This window comes from Lagopus leucura, unplaced genomic scaffold (assembly GCF_019238085.1).
Source record: "Lagopus leucura isolate 7727_CA_CO unplaced genomic scaffold, USGS_WTPT01 Super-Scaffold_1, whole genome shotgun sequence".
Classification (NCBI taxonomy): domain Eukaryota; kingdom Metazoa; phylum Chordata; class Aves; order Galliformes; family Phasianidae; genus Lagopus; species Lagopus leucura.
The window spans coordinates 36274983-36297656 of record NW_024962250.1 but is presented as its reverse complement, the minus strand read 5'-3'; the positions used below and the strand labels follow the sequence as shown (position 1 = coordinate 36297656).

General features: G+C 39.1%; 1 protein-coding gene across 5 annotated transcripts in view; it reads left to right on the top strand.

Annotated features, from left to right (window-relative positions):
* The window catches only part of SYNE2 (spectrin repeat containing nuclear envelope protein 2), a 171750-nt gene that overhangs the window by 17225 nt on the left and 131851 nt on the right, over positions 1-22674 (top strand). For all 5 annotated transcript variants that reach the window (XM_042865498.1, XM_042865518.1, XM_042865528.1 and 2 more), the window contains exons 2-17: positions 592-707; positions 9370-9431; positions 10351-10446; positions 10715-10792; positions 10883-10975; positions 12207-12388; positions 14107-14303; positions 14759-14856; positions 15809-15910; positions 16595-16732; positions 17532-17696; positions 19255-19367; positions 20583-20739; positions 21741-21837; positions 22000-22187; positions 22343-22507. In XM_042865498.1, the coding sequence (XP_042721432.1) occupies positions 629-707; positions 9370-9431; positions 10351-10446; positions 10715-10792; positions 10883-10975; positions 12207-12388; positions 14107-14303; positions 14759-14856; positions 15809-15910; positions 16595-16732; positions 17532-17696; positions 19255-19367; positions 20583-20739; positions 21741-21837; positions 22000-22187; positions 22343-22507 (2010 nt within the window). In that variant the 5' untranslated portion in view covers positions 592-628. The remainder of the gene's footprint in view (positions 1-591; positions 708-9369; positions 9432-10350; positions 10447-10714; positions 10793-10882; positions 10976-12206; positions 12389-14106; positions 14304-14758; positions 14857-15808; positions 15911-16594; positions 16733-17531; positions 17697-19254; positions 19368-20582; positions 20740-21740; positions 21838-21999; positions 22188-22342; positions 22508-22674) is intronic.

Here is a 22674-nt window from a genome sequence, read left to right as displayed (position 1 = left end):
TAAGGGGAGGTATCCAGGGACAGGAGAATGGAGGAGCTGGAGAAAAAATGTACTTCATCATGGGGATTAAGAAGTAACAACACTGTTAAGTAGAACCAGCAGCTGTGATTATCCACTTGTGTTAACTGCTGCTTTTGCATTTCACCTTAATCTTTGCAGATTCTGCATTAATTGTTTCCATTCTGCGACAATCATCTGTGCATGAAGGAAAATACAAAGATGTAAAGAAAGCCTGGGAGGTTTGGCAGCAGCAGATCTGCAGAAGGCTCTGTGAGCCTTTGCCAACCTGGCTTCCTAAAAGGAAGCGTCTGTGTTTGTCTTTCCCTAATCATAGCTTTTGTTTTCATGGCAAGACATACTTGCATCCATGGTTGTGCTGTGGAGCACTGCTGGCCTCTGTCAGACATCAAGTGAGCAGAGCTAAGCAGCAAAAATAATTGATTCATGCAATAGGAACATTCACTTCATTCAGTGTGAGCTCCAGAAACGAAGTAAAGAAACCCCCAAGTGACACCTAACCTGTGCATTCCTTCACAATCAGCACTGTTAACACAAAGCTCTACTGATTATCTTTTCTTTTTGTAATTTCAGTTTGGAAATTGATTAAAGAGTCTCCATTGGATTTAACATGGCATCAAATCAGTCATCTCCCTCAACAGAGGAGCAGGCTTCCTCCGAAATAGATGACCTTTTTCTATCACTGCAAGGTGGGTTGCTATAGTTTTCTTTGCTTTCTTGATGTGGATTTATGGTGAATTTGTGACCCTGGGCAAGTTGAAGGGAATTCAGAGATACCTGTTAGAATGTAAACCTGATGTTACAGTGTAGTCTGTTCATGCCTGTGTTACTTTGCTAATTTTTCTAACTAATTTTTTAGCAATGAACTGAAAGGTTACAGCTCTGATAGTACTTTCTCATGGTTATTTTCAGAGCCCTTGCCTTTTTTGGTGCATGTGTCATTGTGGGTTCTTACACTTTGTTACTCAGAATACATGTTACAGTAAACTGTTTTCAAGGGAATTGCCAATGTGAAAGCAGTTGTGGTATTTCATTAGTTTCCTTGTTTTCAATTTGCTGACAATTAGTTGGTTGCACCGAGCTGTCTTAATGAGTTAACTGCAGTGCTATTTCATTTCCTTTCTTTTTCTTTTATTTACTTTTCAGTCCTTATTGCTTTATCCCATGCACGTGTAGAAAGAAAGCTCATGGACAGAACAAGTAGAAAAATTAAGTGACGTTTAAATGGTCATCAGCACATCAGAGATGGCCTATCATGTAGGCTTTATGGATTTTCCTTTGAGGATTTCCTGGAAAGACTGATTTTGCTCCAAGTGTATTCATGAAAACATTCATTGGTCAGGGAATCAAGCAGCAGGATGAGCATGGCAGGAAGGCTGATCTTCAGTGTGTTTAAAGCTTGAGTATTCTAGAACAGATGAAGTTAAGTCATGTTTCCACAGACCTATTTGCTTTTAGTTTAGTTGAGACTAAATATGTTAAAAACAGATGGTGTGAGAGAATATCCTGCCAAATTATTTTACAATCCATCTTTGCACTAATGTTGCCATTGAAGCCACATGTTTTGATGAATGAGTGTTAACAGTGGTCTGAAACCAAACGTCTTTAATGGTGAACTTTCTTCTGTTTTGTTTCAGTATGAAGTTTTCAGGACAGAGAGCAAAAAGCCATAGCAGATGAGTGCTAGCCTGGCTGTAGCACCAAGCACAGTTAGTGAGACACACATTTGCTGTGCCTGTCATACTCAGCCATTAGTACATGAATTGACTATTCATGAAATAGGTTTGGGCAACACTGTCTAGCTTTAAGGCATGAAAGTGAGAAATGTGGGATTTTAGACCAGGGTTTTATTTTGAAATAATACCACTACTTTCTGGAAAGTGAAATATGTCCAGTGAGAGTGGTGTTGTTTGATCAGTATCTAAATGAAAGAATCTTGCTTATTAAAAATGAAATAACTAAATAATTTTTCTGTGCTGTAGTAATTTGAGCTCCTGGATTGTGCTGATGTGGTGCAAATTGGAGCCAAGCTGCGTGTGCTTTTCTAAACACTTTGAGAGGTCCTTAGAAAGTGATGGAAGCAATTTTTGTAATGTCTGAAGATGCAACAAATTTTGTAGACATGTCTAATGTACTGAGCACTGATGCTGCAGCATCTGATCTGGGTCAAATAGACAAAAGGTGATACAGCTGCAGTGAATCACTAGAAACACATCCTGTAATGTGACATACAGAAACTATTAATAAATCTACTACAGATCTGTAGTGGAAAGGATCAGATAAGAATGTTAGGGTCATTCAAGGAAAAGGGGCTGTTTTAATTATAGGGGATCTTGAGGTGGGATTTTTAAAGCAGCCAGAGACTTTGATTACTTTAAATCTGCAGATTCACCTGGAGAAATACTAGAGAAATGTCAGATTTAAGAAGTGACTGCTCTTAACTTTTAGAAAAACAGCTCAATTTTTGTGTGGCTGAGGGTGGTTGTAGTGCTGGTTGTGATCTGCTTCCCAAATTTTTAGATTATAAATTGAGAATATGTCCAGTACTGTAAAAAGCACAATGTAACAGGAGTTAGGTGTAACCAGATGGCATAGGAAAAGAAAAGTAGGCATGAGGTCTTGTCTTGATTGCTTCTACTTTGTTCTACATTTAATTTTTTTGTGATTCAGTCTTCTGTTATTTCTGAATGGCAGTGATGTTACAGCACTTGTCTGACACATTTAGTGGGTCTTGTCCTAATTAACCAGTCAGTTTGGTCATTGTGAAGTTATATGCCTAAATATGTAATAAAATTGTTAGCTTTTTTTTACTGCATATAGAACCAGGCACTTTGTTTAGGTAAGATTTGATTGTGATTTAAGTCAAAATCTTCTGTAGGAGGCCTGCATACCTTCTGGAAGAAAAGGAAAGGAAGGGGGGACAACCATAGAGTTGGAAGGGACCCATGAGGATCATTGAGTTCAACCTGTCCTCTCACAAGAAGAACCTTAAAATAAGTAATAAAGAGGTTACTTATTAGCAGCCATTATCATTATACAAAGCCTATTAAATTAATGCCAGGGACTTAATACTGTACAAGTCAGCTTTAGTAGACTTTCTGTAAGTGTGTTCTCAGGTAAAAGAACGTTCAAGGATGAACATTCACTTTTCTTTGTAGAGATCAGTCTAAAAAAAATGCAGTAAAGAAAGTCGCTGAGATATGGGTAAAAATCATCTTGTTTGCATCTTTCTGAGCAGCTCAGTATTCTAAAGAGGTACATTGAAGCTTTAAAAACGTGAATAAAGTAGGTAAAATGAAACTGTGTGGTCTCTAACACAAAGTCCACACATTTTCAGTTGATGATGCTAGTCACAAAGTCATGAGGCTCCTCTCCTTTGGTAAGAGAAGGTCTTCTAGTGTCTTGAGAGCTGCTGGAGATCTGTCTGCTCCGTGGTGACAAGGCTGAGTGTGGGACTGCAGCAAGGGGACTGCAGCCACCAGGGTGTGGGTGGCTCCAGCAGACACTGACCAGTTTTGTTATGCTCTGGAGCTTCTAGGATGTAAATCCCGAAATCCTACAGGAGGGTGCAACTTCCATCTTCCTCCTAGGAGCAAACACTTTCCCTTTCCAGCCCAGGTCAGCAAACATAGCGTAAGTGTGGCCTTTCCCACCAAGTCTCTACAGAACATTGCTTTCCATTTTTTCTCCACACTTTCTGTGCTAGTTCAGACACAAGAGAGTGTGTTCTAGCTCACAGAGTTTGAAGCATGTATTTACTTCACAATTTAATTAACTGTACGGGTCTTAATTTTTGGCTGTTCTCATTGACCTATGTTCATGCTGCTGTTTATTGCTGTAACTAGGGGGATAACATAAGAACATGGGTACTACAACTATTTCAGAAGAGTGCTTAATGAGATAAGTGAATTATGTTATTTTCATGCAGTTAAACCTGATCCTTTATGAATAATCAAAAACCTATTCCTCTCTGACCAAAATTAAATGCTTTGATATGTATGGATGGATTTTATTGTGCAACTTGTAGTAGATTGCACTCATATCTGAGTAATTGACTTAAAGGAGGATATTGCTCTGACACACACTTAATCTTCCAGAGGTCAGGGAGACTTATAATTCTTACCCAACGTTTATTTTGCTCCAGCTTTATGCTTCATCTGTTGAGGCTGGCATGTTATTACAGCTACACGTTCATTTGTTGATTATTTTTTTTAAAACAAAGTGATCCAAAAAAGTCCATTAAATGCTAATGATTTTTCAAGGGTGACTTTTGCAAATGGAAGAGCTCCCAGAGGAACTGCACTGAAATTTATGCCCTGTTTACACTGCCTGGGTGAGGAGCTGGTCTGCAGCTTCTGGATCTGAATGGCTTTATGCCATGTGATGGGGCTGACTGAATTGGGAGACACATGAGATTGGCTTGAAAAAAATCCCTCCTGGATATTTTGGCCTGGTTATAGTGCCCAGTGAAAAAAAATAGACTGTGTAGTTGTGTAAATATGTTCCTTGCTAGGTAAAATTCAGTTTGCTGAAGGCATTGTTGAGCCAGAACTTGTTAAAAACTGGCATTACGGTGACTGAGGGGAGTGGGTTGCTTCTGAGCCAGTGGCACAGAGATCTGCTTATGTTTAAGTCCCTGCTCCAGTCTGGGTTTGCAAAAAAAAAAGTTAGAAAAGCCACGTAAGCCCTTATCATTAAAGGTACGTTGATTTCTAAATGATGTGATTTAGTACCTTAAAGAATTTAACCTGCAACCTCTGTCTGTGCCTCCAAATACTGCAGTGCCTCACTCCAAGGGCTGTTCTGTTAGTAAATACTCTGATGACTCAGAGCTGCTCCAGGATCCTGGCAATGAGACCAGTGAAAGTATTTAAGAAGGCCAGGAGTGCAAACTCAGTTTGAACAGGCTTCCTGAGTTAGCAACGCTTTGGGTAAACTGGATCATTTGATTTCAAAAGGAAAAGGAGTCTGAGAGGAGATAGTGTAGAAAGTTCCCACTTGCTGCACAAACGTGGCAGTAGTTAATTAGTTAATACCTGAATGCTGTTTGGATTTGAAAAGACCCATTTCTGTGGAAATATTTTCATCATGTTCGTTGGCCTCTGGAAAAACTCAATCTTGACAGAAAATATTGTTTGTTTTTAATTGCTTAACACCATGTTACTGAACATAAATGCTGGAAATAACTCTGTTCCCCTGCTTTCCTGTCTGCTGTAAGTGAGGCCGTCTTACTGTGTGGAAGGGAAGGGACGACGTAATGGGCAGGGGGGAGAATTCCTCACCACTCCCTGAGCAGACAAAGGCATAACAATCCTTCTGATAGTTCCTGCCGTTTACTTATGTACCTGCTTGGTGCTTTAGTTTGTAGCAGGAATGCTCTTTTGAAGGAGCTCTCCAAGTTAACCATGCTGGCCATGCTGTCGTAGAGTATGGAAGTGCATATTTTGGATGCAACTGGAATATGTGTTCCAAAAAGATACCCCAGTGATTGTAGCCATTCAATCTAGAGCTTCTTGGGTACGTGCTTTTTTCCCCTGACACATGTGGTGGGTACACTGACTTCTGACCTCAGCTCATCGAGCTCCTGATCTGTTCCTGCACGACTTCCTCTTGTAGATCTATCCTCAGGTGACCTGTGTGGTGGAAGGAAGATGCAAAAATAGCACACACAAATGGTAATTATGTCAGTCAAATCATAGGTGGGAAGATGATAGAGTTCTGTTCATTAATTTCAAAGAATTGCTTGAGTTTAAAACAAACAAAAAAAAAATGCCACGTGGTTGTAAAGGATTCAGTGACAGTGAGGCACCAGTCCTCGCAGTAGAAGAAAATCTCTTGGATGTTTGGTGACTTCTTTTTTACAGGCAGAGTGGAGCAGGCTGCATCTGCTGTGCTGAGCTGGGGGTTGCTTCCCCCACTCCCTGACAAGGGAGGGAGTTATTTCCTTGGAGCCATCTCCCACCTCAGGAAAGAAGGAACAAAGGGCAGCCGCGGAGAGGAGATGAGTTTTAACTCTGGCTTTTCTGTGTTACCATCAGAGGAAGGCTGACATTCCTGCCCTTCTCTCTTCTTCCTCCCAGGAGAGCTCAGCGCTGCCATGGCCCCTGCTGCAATCTATCATGTCCCGTGCTCCAGCCCTTAACGATTGGCCTATTTTATAGCACTTGCTGATAGCTCATTGCTGGATAAAACAGCTATTGTCCTGTCCGACAGTATATATTGATTTACAGCAAGTCTATGTGACACGCTTCTTCTGTGCTATTCCTTTCTAAAGAGTTGTTCTGAAGATTAGCTTTAAAATGGAAGGTGAAATGTGATAGATTTTGGATGCTTTCAGATTAGCAGGTTCTCATTTTGTTCTCTCAGATTTACCTTCTGCCTTGGTTAGTTGCATCCCAAAGTGAAAGAAATGATCAGAATTTTTTGATAGCTGTTTTTATTCTGGGTCAATGGCACTTTGAAAACTAGGACAAGATAAAACCAAGGTCACTTAGACTCCGATAAAAAGGCCTGACAAAGAATCCATTCATCCTCATAAAAATAAAAATCCGTATTAATTAACCACGTGGCAGAGATAAGAATTTGAGACCTTGATTAAATCGTTAGAGCCTCCAAGCAGTGGAGTCAGGGGAAACGCATTCAGCCTGAAAATTGAAATATGACTGCCTGCCAGCGTGCCAGCAGCACATCTGTAATGAGCTGTGTTGTACTGGTAGCCATTGAGTTTTCTTATTGATTCATGAAGTTTTTTTTTTTTATTTATTTCAATTGGAAAATAAGCCAGACTGCAGCTGAGGCTGCAACTACCTGAAAGGCAGGCTGGTGAGTTGCATTAGGCTATGGCTGTAGGTTGTGGGAACAGAACTTGTTCTTACACACATGCAGCAAAATAACTACTTTCTCCATTTGCTTGTGAGATGTTTGCCTGTGAGCTGCCCATGTGAATCAACACTTGTAGTACCTGGCCCATGTTGTGTAATGCTTCTGTACGTCAATAAGGAGAGATTAAACCAGAACAAGACTAAGTGTCTTCGTCCTAGTGGTCTTTCAGTTATCAACTCTGAAAGCAAGTCCTCTAAATTGGTAGCAGCCTTTGACAAGAGCTACACCTGGAAGAGTTGCAGACGACTGGCAAAGCATTTAATATTTGCTTTCTGCTTCTTTTCAAGTGCCAGAAATTCCAGCCTGATAAAAGAGTGCAACTACTCGGTAATCACTCATTAGGTAATTGGAATAGCACCCATACAGGTATTAAACCAAAGGGTGTGGTTGGGTCCTGTGCTAACATGAAGCCAGTAACTCCATGCTGTTTATGTCCTCCGAATGTGTGTAGTGAATATGATTGGTGTGTAGCACGTGTGCTTACTTTCTGTTTTCCAAACATTTTTGTCCACGTCTTTAAGAATGCCTTCATCTTTATTGTTCATCACCACCTCTGTGTTATTTAAAGAAAAGCACAAAACAGTTGATCGAGCAGAGGAAATGAACTGCTCTGTCAGGATTGTAGTATTACAGATTGATCACAGAATCGTTAAGGTTGGAAAGACCACTAAGATCATCTAGTCCAACCATCAACCCTCACCATGCTCACTGTCAGTGTCCCTCGGTGCCACATTTCCACAGCTCTTGGACACCTTCAGGGATGGTGACTCCCACACCCCCCAGGGCAGCGTGCCAATATCTCACTGTTCCTTCTGAGGTTTTGTTTTGTTTTGTTTTGTTTTCGAAATATCTAACCCAACTAAAGAACTGATGGAAGACCAGTCAGCTCCAGTATGCACAACGGCCCTCAGTGCGTGCAATGCATGAATGTTTTTCTAGCTGTTCACCCACCCCATGACCCAGGAGGTCACTTATCTGCATTACCCTGACCGCGGCTTCCATAGCCTCTGCTCCTGGCCACCATCGTAGCAGGAGGAGGCCTTGTGCTTTCTCTCTGCTTTGCATCTCTTCTACCCATCTCACCTCACCTCCCTGGTGCCTGAGGGGAAGGCTGGAGGCAGGCAGACAGGAGGGGCTGAGCTTTGCCTGAGGAGCTGCGCTAGGTGTGTACAGAATGGTCTGCCTCAGCCTCTGGCAGGGGGTGGCTGAATAGGCTGTGAGGCTGGCACAGGCTAAAGGTGGTGGTTTAAGTGACTGGAACATCTGCTCATCAGTGTAAGCTTACGTTCCCTCAACAGTCCGCATGATGTGTTTGTAGTGTCTGTGTGGAACCAGTGCAGCCCTATGGGTATTGATTCAAAGGGAGGAAGGGAAGAAGAGGAGGCAACCACCCTTCCGCAGCTCCAGGCAGGTCCCAGAGGCGGGCACTGCTTTTTGGCTTGTTCTTTGAGAAGCCAGCCTGTCTGCTTCCAGTCAAAGCTGATGTGGAAAGGGAGAAAAAAAGGAGGTTGTGTTCATGTGTGCTCCCAGGAGGCTCTGGGATGGCAGGCAGAGGTGGGTTGTGGGTTTTGTGTGTGGCAGTGCCTGTGCAGCATCTGGGTTAGCAGCGAGATGGAAAGGCTGTCATCTCAGCAGCCAACACCTGCTGTTATCTCAGGCACACAGCAGGGATGTATGCTTTTCACAGCCCTGTCTTGGCATCTATCCTGGAGGGGACAGGAGAGCTAGACTGATCTGCCTGCATTGCTCAGCTTTCACACACTGAGGAAAGGGAAGAGCAATTTAATATCTGTAGTAAAGTAAAACTAGGCCCTGATCCTCTGCTGTTCAATTGAATAGTTGCTTTTGTACGGACTGCCTTATGCCAAGTGCAGAGCCTTGGTATTTATTTTGACAAGGTGCATACCTTGCTCTCTGCTCCCAGATATTCTTCTTTACTTTCTGAAAGAACTATAGAATGATTCCCTTTTCTTCTTTTCTGTCACAGAGAAAGGCTTTCTCTACTTTCGAAATTTAGGCTGATGTGAGAAATTGCTTAAATATTCTGTTTTTTAATGCAGGGCCTAAAATAGTTTAAATAGTCCCCTTGCAGCTGCTGGTAGTTTTTCACTTAGTGACAGCCTACAGGACCTGGCTGAGTCTCTGGGTGATGGATGGAGTTATTCTACATGGGTTGTTGTCTAGAATGTTGTGTGCACACTGCTGCTTGCATTTCCTGAGCCTTCAAGAAAGCCTTGGTTGCTCTTTGCTGTATCCAGTAGAGAAGTATGGTTGATAATTGCAGAGCTCCTTACATTATCATGTGTGCAAGTTAAAAAAAAAAAAAAAAAAAAAAACCACTAAGAATTGAGAAAACTAATATCAACCTGTAATATCTGGAAGAGCAGACCTTAGCTTTTTGAGAAAGAAAAGTAAAACCAGATGATTTTATTTTTTCATTAACCATTTTGCTTTTCTTTTTTTCCCCAGTGCAGCGAGAGTGTACTCAGAAGAAAACATTTACAACCTGGATAAATTCAATATTGGCAAAGGTAAGAAGGGTATTCTTTAGGAGAAGAATGCTTTTTGCCTTTTTTGGTTTGGTTGTGTTCTTAGGAGATTTTTTTTTTTAAATAAGCAAAATGAATATAAGATTTTAAGCACTGTCTGGGTAAAGTAGCCCATAGAAAGCATTTGTTTATTACATGTAACAACACTATATTGGTGATAGTCCAAGGAGACTTGCAAGAGGTGCTTTGTAAGAAGTTGACAGTATCTTTCTTGCTGATTTTGTAAAACAAACTTTTTGCTGAGTTGTGGCATGAATATCAGGGTTTTAAGAGTTTCTAAATTTCTGATTATTATTACTGTATTTAGGGAAGTATTACTCACTTATGCAAACAACAAACATGAATTTAATGAGATGATCACAGAGCAATTTATATAGCGTGTGCTGTGGCTCTGAATTGCTCAGATAAAAATCCAGTTTTGGCTTCTCCTTGAGGAGAAGCCATTGAGCTGATGATAGATTTGTGTTGTCCGTGTATGGGTGAAAGAGTGACAGCTTAGTTATTCAGGTCTGTAGTCGTATTTGTATTCAGTATATGTTGAAAAGGAAGTAAAAATATGAATTAACTGCTAATATTAACTTTCCTTTTGTTCAAAGTTACTTCTTTTTGCTACATGTCTCCTTGAAAAATATCATAAATGCTTAAAAATGTGTCCTAAAGTAACTCTTATAAATAAAACTCTGAGATGAGGAGAGTGGGAATAAGAAACAAACACAATAATGTGTTAGAAGGAGCTGCATATGACTGATTAGATGCAGGATTTATATTTCAACTTATTGAAAAATAGAAGATACTGAACAGTTTCTTAGCAATGAAGTGTAATAATCTTTCATGTTCTATAACGTGTTGAATTTAAAGTAACTAAAGATGGTGTCACATAACACTGAAATTTATTTTGCAGCATACACCTCCTTCTGTTATCTCAGACCTATATACAGACATTCAGCAAGGACATATGCTTTTGGATCTGTTGGAAGTGCTTTCAGGTCAACATCTGGTAAGACAGAACAATACAAATATTACCTCAATGCTTCGTCAAATCCAGAAGAAATTGCAGGATATTCTTGATTGTAAGGACATTAACAATCCCCCTGAAGTCACAGAGCTATTTGCAAGTAACTTAAGCTTATATCACTGACACTGAATCACACTGAAATAATTTGATCCAAAGTCATTCATGAATCTTTGCAAGACTCTCCTTATCAAAATGGAAATAAAATTAATTTTTACAACTAAGAATGTAACATGTTCTTTTTGCTTTGCAGCCACGGGAAAAAGGATTTAATACCTTTCAGTGCAGAAGCAACATAGAAAATGCTTTGACGTTTTTAAGGAGCAAATCAGTGAGTATTAACTTCAAAATTCACAAGTAAAGCCAGTTTAGCTGGTGGAGCGTTTTCTTTGTTAACAATGATCCTTTTTTCCCTTCCTAGCTCAAGCTTATAAATATTCATGTTGCTGACATTATTGAAGGAAAACCTTCCATTGTGCTTGGCCTAATTTGGACAATTATATTTCATTTTCATGTAAGTATTTCAGTAATGCAAAGGAGTCTTTCAGCAGAGGAGAAAAAGCACAAAAATATGTTGGCTTACATGGCTGCACAAAGAAACAAATTAGTACAAAGCAGAAGATTATTTTCTGACATCTTAAAGTGATGAGTCAGAAAAGAGATGCACCAGTGCATCCTGCCTGTCTCTGAGCTGCTTCTCCAATGTAATGGTAGCATTACAACTTGGACATCATTTAACTGAAAATGGTAGGAAGTGCAGATATGAGATTTTTAAAAATAACTAGTTAAAAATCAGCTAAACTTAGTCTTGCTGAGGCCCGTGATGATTAAGTTCTTAATGGAGCACCAAGTGGAGCAATTAGCGTAGAGTGGCTCACATCCATCTCCCCCAGGGGCAGACCCCTCTTCAGTCTTGGCTGTGCTGAAGTTGTTTTGTGAGTCTTTGTGTAATTCCTACTCTTTGTTTTTCTAAAACCAAGTATCAGAAATGACATGCAGGATGTTGTGGTGTTTCCTACACAAGGTACTGTGTGCGCATCCTGTGTGACAGGACATTATGGGGAGAAAGAGAAGTCTGAAAGCACACTGCATTGCTAGAATCCTGTTGACTGCAGAGAATGGTGGAACCAAACAGTTGTCTAGCAAGAGCCCTTTTGCTTTTGGGATCTGCTGGTGATAGGGGCTCAGGAAGGAATCTATAAGCAATGTTCTGTAACTATTAGTTGTAGCCCATGTTTTTTCTTGGTAAAGGGTATTTTGGAGCTGGAGTATTTGTGCTGTGCCTAGGGGTGTGCATTATCTTTTACCTAAACCAAGCCTCTCTAACCAAGTGTAGATTTCTGAGGCCAATTGAGTAGGTTTTCCTGCACCCTGAGCAAGCAAGCAAGCGAACTATGAACGTGCCTGATAGAACACAAGACAGCACAAAACACAGCTGCTATTGGCTTCCTTCTCTGGTACAAAGAGTAGGAAAGAACACTGAGTGAGAAAATCCCTTCATGACATTGCTGGTACCCATAGTATCACATAAATGCCTTGGGTGAATATTTCCTGCCAAAAATATCAACTGTTCATCTTGAATGGATAACGTTTGGTAATGGTTGATAAACTTTATCCAAACTTTGGGGGCAGAGGACTGCTTTTACAGCTTAATTGAGTCCTTTCTAATTCTCTGTGCTTTTTGCCATTAATGTCTTGGAGGTTTCCACTGTAAGCTGGTTAAATTTTCCCGTCATCTCTGACAGATTGAAGAACTTGCCAGGACACTTGCTTGCACTTACAATCAGCCTTCTCTTGATTGTCCAAGTACTGTTGACTCCTCCCCAAAGGCAAGGCGATCAGCTAAAAAGAGTGCTAAAATTAAGGAGCGGTGGAAGATATCTGCTACAAAGGCTCTTCTGTTTTGGGCAAAAGAACAGTGTTCACTGTAAGTTTCATCCAATACATATAAATAGTATTTTACATTTTGTATTTACGGCTTTTCCCTAAATGTGATATTTTTCCTTTAGCCTTAGTGATGGCTTAGCAGAAAATGCTTCAGAATTCAAATGATGTTATCAGCACTTTTAGCATCAATCAAGCCCTAAGCGTTATGAAATGAGCCCTTTAAATATAATGAAGTGAGGCTAATCCTGCTAATGAAACACCACAATGTAAATTAGTTTGTTTGGCTTTTCTCTTTTAGGAGCTTACAGTTTCCTGTGTGATAAGTCTAGTGGAATGCTTACATGATTTACTAGTTGTAATCCTCGTGGTTGGCACCGGTTAACAAAGTTGCAGCAGTTACTTATTTTTTAAAAGGAAAATTTGGGGTTTCTAGGATTCAAACATCACTCGTGGGACTTGAGACAGACAGAATGACAAGTATTCTCTCAAAACACTGCATGATCCCCAAGGAGGATCCTAGAAAATGGAACAGGTCTCAGTCCCTAAAGTCTTTGTATGTGTTTTTATTCCCAATGTTCACATAGCTTTGTTGACTTCAGTGGGAGCATTCACAGCACACAGCCAAAATTAAACATATATTTGTTGCAAGGGACAAGATATACGTTTTACATTTTCTTCAAGGGCTACTGCAACACTCAAAGACATTTCAAATACCTCTTAGAATAATGTCAACCATTTTCCCCCAGCTTTTTGATAGCTTTATGTTCTAATAACATTTTACTAGTATTTGAAGTTGTTTAGTGGCAGAAAAAGGCCTTCATCAGCACAGTTTACTTTCTGAGTGAAATTTTTAGTCACTGTATTTTACATTTTCATTGTGTTTTATCAAAGCAAGATTGACCAGCATGTAAAAGAGACCCCTCTGTCCATTTAATCATCCTTTTTTGATTGTTTTTTATTTTCAGCAGTATTACTGTTTTCAGCAATGTTGCTCTCTGTTCTGTAGCATCCTTTCTGAATGGTGATTGCATTTAATAACTTTGTATCAGTTAATCCTATAGTCTTTGTTAATGGAACAAGTCTTTTTAAAATCCTGGCCCATTTTTTTGTAGCTAAGTTTTAACACCTGAAGCCCTACATATTTTCCACTCAGGAGCATACTCATAATATATGAACTGCTTCTGGAAAGTAGTCCCAGATTGCACTGTGGCTCAGAGCTTTCTGGTCTCTCACAGCATTGTCCAGGCACTACTTAATGGAAGATGTTTGAAAGACACCAAGTAAGAAAAGAATATCTCTTCTGTGCTGATAGTTTTAAGGTCTAGATTTTCTGTAATGACAAAAAGGATTCCAAATCTCGGTGGTCTGATGGACTAATACCTTTATTTTATTGCAACAACTTCAGTGCGTTGCTTGTTATTTCTCCAACCCGTGGAATGTATTGACTGTGAGAGAGAACATTGCGTTCAGAAGGAATACTGAATCAGTAATACTTAGCTTCAGAATGCAGTATAAGAAGAAAATATTGTAGCATTTTGCAAAACCAAGTTTAAAAAATGTCATTGCAGTGATGAGCATTATTGTCTCTATGGTTTTCTGACCCAACTTTTTCAGAAATGTAGTGACAAAGTTCTCTGTAACTACTTTGATTTATTTTATATATCATGTTGCCAAACTTATATTGTATTTCTGAATTCTCACTCATGACATTTGAGTAAATGTGCTGTTGTGTTTTGTTTCTAATCATTTTTGGGATAGATATGGTTCTATCAGTGTGAATGATTTCAAGTCAAGCTGGAGAAGTGGACTGCCTTTTTTAGCTATCATCAATGCCTTAAGACCAGGTCTAATTGATTTGGAGAAGGCAAAGGCTAGAAGCAATAAGGAAAACCTAGATGAGGCTTTCAGAATTGCAGAATTGGAGCTCAATATTCCACGGCTTCTTGAACCAGAAGGTAAGCAATCTGCTTTCCTGTAATGAGTGAGATTAATATAATCCTACACGTGTTGATTTGTAATACAGGCAAAAAGTAAGGCTGTGTTCAAGTTTGAAATGAAACATTGATCTTTACTGTGATGCTCTAATCTGCAGTTCTTTTTTGTGTAACTCAGAGGATACTTGGGATTTTTAGGATTTTTGAATTGGCAGCATGTGCACGAACAATATGAAGATGACAGAGAATGAAACTTTTCCTTTCATGGGAGAAACTTGTTCATTAGTTTCTCATGTTATATCAAGGTGTTCCCAGGGAAAGAATTTCATGACATACTCATTTCTGTCAGTGGTATATTATGTGAGCTACTGCAAAATAAACATATTTATGGAAATGTGTTTTAATAACTGCACTACAGTGTGTAATCATGGGATCAAGTCTAGAGGGCTGAATAATTGGTGTATTGGCTCTTGTAGATGTTGATGTTATGAATCCAGATGAAAAATCAATCATGACTTATGTGGCTCAGTTTTTACAATACTCCAGGAATATGCCCGAGACTGAAGACATGCAGGTATGTAATCTGGTTTATCACAGGCATTCTGTAACAAATGTGCATTGTCACTGCCAAGATTCTCAGTACTTCCTTTTCCCAGCTTATTGCATGATGCACTAACAGTTATCCTCCATAGTTTGATCCTCTGATTCAGCCGCTGACAGCGTTGAATTGGTTTGAACCTTCTGGTACTCCTATGTGTTAGCCAAGACTCAATGTGATAGATTTTGATGGTACTGTTGAAATTTCTGTGCAGGTGGTGTTGGTCTTGTTTTTAGTTTGTGGGTTTTTGGTTTTTTTTTGTTTGTTTGTTTGTTTCTTTGTTTTTTACCAAGGATGTTTTTAAGCTTGATTGTTTTCATGTGCACTCTCAAGTCAATGTGTAAATAGTAGAGTGGAAGCAGATAAATTTGCCAACCTGCAGAACAATTAGCTTTAAATTTAATAGCTTGCATGTAGAGTGAGCAGCAGTTGTTGTTTGCAGGCTACGCTGGTTAGAAAACCAAGTTGTCTGTTGTCTATATTCTCCTATACTATGGTGTTTGGAAAACCAAGTTGTCTGTAATCTATATTCTCCAGAGTAGCAAGGGGGTTGGAACTAGATAATCTTAAAGATCCCTTCCAACCCAAACCATTCTATGATTCCTATTAGAGTTTATACATTAATTGCCTCAATTAATTGCATTAATTCACATATCTCCATATCGATAATGTCCTTCTACTAGAGCTGCAATCAGGCTCTTCTTTTAAGATGGCTTTGTATATCCAGGAGACAAGTTTAAAACTTTGGCCTCGCTTTATAGTAGCAGCTGGCCCAAAGCTCATTAGAGTCCCCAGGAAACACTGTTTGTTTTTCACTGGCTTTGAATGGGGTTATCATATGCTCAGTATATGTTGCTTTGTGGCACAATGTCAATTAGAAACAAGGCTTTCAAAACAGAAACATGAAATTTTCTGCTCTAATTACTAGGATAAAGTAACAGAGACCTTGAGCTGGTTGGCTGTGCAGAGAAAAAAGTTAGCAAATTTGCTGATGGACACAGAGAATGAAACTTATTACCAGAAGTACAAAGTAAGTTGTGTTTTGTATTTAACTGCTTTTTCAAAAGTAAATATTAAGAATGTTCTGAGAAAGAGACTTTCATCTTCATTGCCTAGGCCAAAATGCTAAATGAAACAGGAGATGGAAACCTTGAATTCAGTAAATGCTCTCAAATGATTGAGGGAAGAATAGGGTAAAATTATTTCTCTTTGGAAACAGATATATGCTGTTTCATTTCTAAGCAGAGCAAGGCTTTTTGGAGAGAGCAATGTGATGTCTTTTAATTAATTGACATAATTGAGAACGTGGACAAGATTCCATAGGCCCTTCATAAGGTCGTGATAATAATTATAGTAGATTCAGCTAATGACATAGAGAAATACTTGAAATGTTGACTATAGATTGTGTCTGAAGTAAAATTTCCTTTGATTTGTATTGTAGTCAGAGTTGGTAATAAAATGGCCTTGTATGGCCATAGAGAAATGAGTTTTCCCTCCCTCTTGGTTAGAAGAACCATGTCCTGACAGCACTGACAATATGCTAAGTACAGATTTTAGTAGAGAATGGCACTTTCAGATGTAATCCCTTGCCTTTCCGTGCATCACATCCTCTGAATTTAATGGAGTTCCTACCAATATGTTCAAAGGCAGTATTCAGTTGCATGGGTTCCATCCAAGTTATCTTCTATGAATTACACTTCCTTCTTATCTATAGGAAATGATGTCATTTATGGAAGCATTTAACCAAGAAAAAAAAGCATTTCTGCCCCTGTTATCATCAAAAAGAAATGGAGCTGAGCTGAACGAAGGCCAGCAGCAGATGAGGGAAGAATGGAGTAAACTCGTCTCTCAGGTCAGAGGCAATTCCAACTTACCTTGTTGCATGTGTGAATGTGATTGATGTGAAAGCCTGAACTTAGCCCAAGAATATGCACAGGGAAAAGCAGGGGGGGGGTGATACCTTTCTGCATCAATGAAAGCAGTATTGATCCTGAACCTGAAGTTCAGACAAACTGGTGTACAGTGCCCAAGAGGAGTCTGAAAGGGGCTGTGAATTACATTCCTGCTTTTGCATCTGATTATTTTTGAGCAGCCTTCAGATCAAAGGTTTTGGTTTATTAATGCTTACAAGGTTATTTGAAGACAAAGTTATGGCTCATAACTTTGCAGCTAGGAGAAATATGATCATATTTTTTTTCCCACAGTACAAATTGTGATGCAGTTAGATCAGATTGATCAGTGCTTTACAGTGAGTTTGGCTGTGTTGTCTCCCTCTGTTGCATTTGTTGATAATTGCTCTTTATAGAAGAAATGTCCACTGGTCACTTCACGGAATCACAGAATCACAGAATCGCCAGGGTTGGAAAGGACCTCAAGGATCATGAATCTCCAACCCCCCTGCCACATGCAGGGCCACCAACCTCCACATTTAATACTAGACCAGGTGCCCAGGGCCCCATCCAGCCTGGCTTTGAACACCTCCAGGGACGGGGCACTTCTTATAACAAACAGCTAGTCCAGAGCATCCCTTGTTCCCTGCTTTTTTTTTTCTGGGATGTGTGGAGCATCAGCTTACAGAACATACAACTGTATCTTAGGGATGGAGAAAGGAATAATAGTGACAAATTTAATTGCTTGTTTTTATTTTTAAGATTAATGAATGGAAAGCAGAGCTGGACCAGATGTTGCCCCCACCTCTGGATGGCATTGAGGCCTGGCTTCAGAAGGTAGAACATCTGCAGGCAGAAGATTTGCCTGATTTGCAGGACCCATTTAAAGCCATGTCTCTCTTCAGTGAAATCATTTCAGTGTTTAAGGTAAGCTGATCACAGAGGAATGTTCTCCTTTAGTCTCACCTAGTAAAGTACTTATCATGGAATTGCTGTTTACTGTTTTGGAAAGTAGTATGGATATGTTTATCTTCTGAAGATGAGAAGCCCTCCGGAAGATACCCTTGATTTTTGTGGGTTTATTCAAGTAACTGCACAGGTCTGTGAGGAAGGTTTCTGACTTCATTGGAGTGAGATTAAATTTAAATGTGAAGTGAATGAGAAAATTATGCTATTTTATGTGGCTCCTGCAACTTGCTTGTTAAGTAATAATGCAGAGTAATTGCATCCTTATCTTTAAATCTAGGCTTGATACATACCTGTTCAGAAAAGCACTTGCACTCGGGGTTACATTCCATTATGTTCACGCAGCTATGTGTTTAAAGTTAAGTATTTGCTGAATCACTCTGTTATTCCCTTCAAAGCAATGGAAAGTATTCTGATACCTCAGTATCATGCAAGTTATTTACTGTGATCTTGAGGTCTTTACACTGATAACATTTTAATGCTTTGAGTTAGAAAACTTAAAAAGCATAAGTGTACTGGAGCTTGGTTGGATCATCGTGGTACTTTACTTGTGTTTTTTTTTTGTGAACAAGGTGAAGTTGAATATTTTTGTAAGTATCTTTGCTGTTGGCTTGAAAGAATAGGAACAGGAGGTTGTTGTGAGTGGCTTGATACCACCACTTCTTTGAACTGTTGCTAGTCAATTCCTGTTAGGAGAAATGGCTTTTTTTCACTAATAATGGCTTTACCAAACATTGGCCATTTCTTCTGTGATTTTGGCTGCTCAGGATAAGTGTTAGTAATGTTTTTAAGAATGAGACGGAGGGAGACATGGTTGATTGAAGGCTCTCATATTTTTTTTCTGTTGACATGTGGATACCATCATTAAGTTTCTTAAGAAAAATAAGCTGCTTTGGTGGGATAGGAAGGCATTCTGCTGAAATTTCCTTTTCTTCCTCCTTTAATCCAATCTTTTTAGTATGGTTCATATAGAGATCTTGTTGCCAAAGTGGTGCCTCTTGATAGAAATTCTGCTTTCTCTCAAGAACTGGGAAATTACTCAATGGTGCTCACAACTGGTTAATGTCATATGCTATCAGCATGAATTTGTTGAGCATTCAAATAAAGTATTAGGCAAGTATGATACAATAAGTTTATTCAGCAGGCTTTGCTTTTAGGTTTTGCTAACATATAGCAAGGAAAAACTTAATATCCTGAACCCATTAAAATGACTCATATTTGTTGTAAAGATGATATTAAAAGTGAAGAAGAAAACCTGGTGGTGTAGGTTGTGTAGCTCCATGCACCTCACATTTTACTAGAGGCCTGCTGGTAAGAAAAATTATATGTTGCACTTCAGAAGGTGATTTGATTAATAAGACTTTCATTGCATGTTAATCAAAAAAGACACTGAAAGACTGTCTTGTCTGTCTTGTTTACTCTCACTGTAGTAGCAGATGACTTGCAGATTCTAGCGTGGTTTAATACTAGTTGATTCTAGTATTGATATGAATAGCTTACTGTTTCCTTTTCTTCCCAGGGCTTGATGAATTGTTTTGATTCTCACTTGGACACTCTTCAATCATTTGAGAATAAAGATGAGAAGAATATGCCACTAGTAGTGCCTGAAAAGCTAGAGGAAATGAAAAGAAGGTTGTGATACTCGAATTCCTTCTACTATGATTGTGTTGTATTCTAGTTCTTCTGTTGACTTGCACATAAATTGTCCATGCCTTGCAGAAAAAGAACATTTTCCATTTAAGCACAGAATCACAGAATCACAAGAACACAAAGGTTGGAAAAGACCTACAAGATCATGCAGTCCAACCATCCACCCATCACCAATAGTTCTCACTAAACCATATCCCTCAACACAACACCCATGCGCTCCTTGTACACCTCCAGGGTCAGTGACTTCAACACCTCCCTGGGCAGCCCATTCCAGTGCCTGACCACTCTTTCAGACAAGTAGTATTTCCTAACATCCAGCCTAAATCTCCTGTGGTGCAGCTTGAAGCCATTCCCTCTAGTTCTATCACCAGTTACATGAGAAGCACATGTTGACTGGTATGTTGAGCACACAGTTAATTTGTAGGTCCATGAAAGTCTAATTATTTGTACAAAATGAAGCACATTAACAGGAGCTTTTCAAATGCTCTGGGCTAGTGTGGATAGGAAGTACTCACTTGGGATAGAAAGCAAATTCCTTGAAAATAAAGATTTTTCTGGATGTGGGGATTCTGCGTCCAATTTTTTTTTTTACCTTTTTGGAAAGCTGAAATTTACAGACTGTGCAACCCTATGTAGCTTTTGAAGGATATTTTCAAAAATGACCAGTGAATCTATTCACATAGCATGAGCTTCTTTGACATACAGATAACAAGTGTTGTTCTCTAACTATTTAAGGCTGCCCATAAATTGAGCTACTATTTTAAAAAGAAGAAAAAAAAAACCTGTTATCTTAAAATTTTGTACCACAAAGATCTTTACATATAGAATAGTAGAATGGCTTAGGTTGAAAGAGGCCTTAAAGTTCATCTAGTTCCAAGCCCCTCCCATGGACAAGGGTCCCAACCACTAGATTGGGCTGTCTCAGGCCCCATCCAACTTTAATATCCCCTTTTTTTGTTTAAAGCCATTTATTCCCAGTTGTCCTATCACTATTAGACTATGTTAAAAAAGTTAGACTCCCTCCCATTCATAAGATCTTATCTGCTGAATAGTCCACCCTTCCATATCTTTCCAACTTAGAGAATGTGACGTGGGACATATATGTTATTCAGGATTTTTAGGCTAAAATCTCTATACATTAATGCCTTCTGCATCCAATGATTTGAGTCAACTTTTGGAACATTTCACTGTTTGCAGATTCAGTGATATTCGTTTCACAAACTCCAGCTCCCTTCTTGAATACCACTATGGACTGTGCTCAGCATTTGCCAATGAGGTGACACTGAAGCTAAATATTTGGGATGTGAAATATGGGACGAAAGAATCTGTGGAATCACTGCTAGAAAATTGGAATGTAAGTTTAAAATAATTGTTTTTCATAATCACACTGTAACAATAATTCCTCTTCTCTCCACTCTCTTTGATTCAAAATTGAGTTCTTCCTCATCAGTGAAAAGAGAGAGGCACTTCCCTTTCCTCTTTCACTCCTCAGGAAACCACAGATAGCAATGTGGTTACCCCTTAGCCTCTTCTTTAATCTAGACAACCCAAATACCCAAATGTACTCAGCCTCTCCTCATAGAGTATGCTTTTCAGCCCATTTGCCAGCTTTGTTGGCTTTTCTGGATGCAGAATAACAAGTATCTTATTATCCTTTCAAAATGTGAAGTTTCTGAAGAGTTTCTCTGAAACTTTTCATGCTGGAAAATCCCTACTTAAATTAGTGGAAATTTCATCAGAACCCTAGTAGAAGGCAACAAGAAGTTATACAAAATGTCCCTCTCTTTTTTTTTTTTTAAAAAAAAGTTTTTTCTTTCCAATACTAACATTACCCATAAATAAGGTGGGAATACAGCATTAATCTATGCTGAGTTTCTTGATGCAGTTGATTTCATAAACACTTATTACTACGTTTTTTCTGTGGTTGTGGTTCATGGAGTAAGGTGCACCTTAGAGTACCTAAGAGCCTGAGGACCAACCCACTCATTCCCTAAGTAAATATTCAAACCATAAGTCTCTTTCTCTACTCCCATTTCTTCCCTTTTCATCCCCAGTTTATATCATATTGAATCTTTTTGAAGTAAGTAGTTCTGACTCATACGTGGCTGTGACTCAGTCAGTGGCATTCCAGAGTTTCTATTTCCCATTAAGCTACTCTCTACGTGAGCAGAAAACAAACAGGTCAAATTCAGGCTAAAGAGTTTAGATGAGTTGCTGGATAGGCTTTGTTTAATTTACATTCGACTCTGAGGTTGCAGCCTCATTGAAAAAAAAAGTGTCCCAACCTGTATTTGCTAACGTTAAGTTTTATGTGGGTTACTTTTACCTGTGCCAATTCTTTTTCACTTTGGGTAGAATTTCATTGAAGAAAAGAGACTTAACACACAGCTGGAAACTGCTGCTGACATCTGTGAAGACTTGAAAAACAAAAACTTAAGCAACCTTGACTTAGGTAAGTTCCTGTACATAAACTCATAATGAAAACCTCTGTTTTGAACTGATATGCTGTCTCTAGTTTTAATCCCCACTTAGGTTTTTCTGTTAAGTACTAATCCTATTGAATAAATCTCTCTGTTTCCAAATGCGTAACATTACTTTCTTTTTGATATCCTAGCTGGAGATCCTCAAGAAATTAGCAAACTTTTTAAGACAGTGGAGTCAAAGATTTCTATGTGCAAAGACTATATTTCCAATGTAAATACTACACTACAGAAAGTCCTGTCTTCCTGGAGTAGTTACACAGAAAACCTCTGCTTACTAAAGACATGGCTGGAAGAAAAACAAAATGAGTATCCAGTAGAGGTATGTTGTTGGATTTGTTTTACTCACGATGGACAGAGACTCCTGGAAGGAAAACATTTTACATGACAGTGGTTGTACTTGCTTTTCTGTTCCTCATTTTGGAAATCAACTTGTGGCAGGGCTCTGCTTGAAATTATTTCAATGCTTCTCTGTAGGTCCCTGTGGAAGTGCTGGCAAACTGGAATTCAGTGCATGGTTCATTAAATGAAGCTGGAAACTATCTCATTGAAGTCAGCAAAGAGCAAGTTGGGTCGAATATTGCCAAAGAGCTGAAAAAACTGAATAGGAAATGGGCTAAATTCATCAAGAAGACACGCTTTGTAAGATAACAGTTTCATAATTCCCTTTTGACAAGCAGCCTTCAAAATCATCTTTTCTAAACTTATCAGCTTGTTAGTAAGAGCTTAATAAATTTTTCAGTCAGCTGAGTATTTCCAGGTTTAAAACAAGAGGAAGAGAGAATACACAGAGGTATCCCATTCGTAAG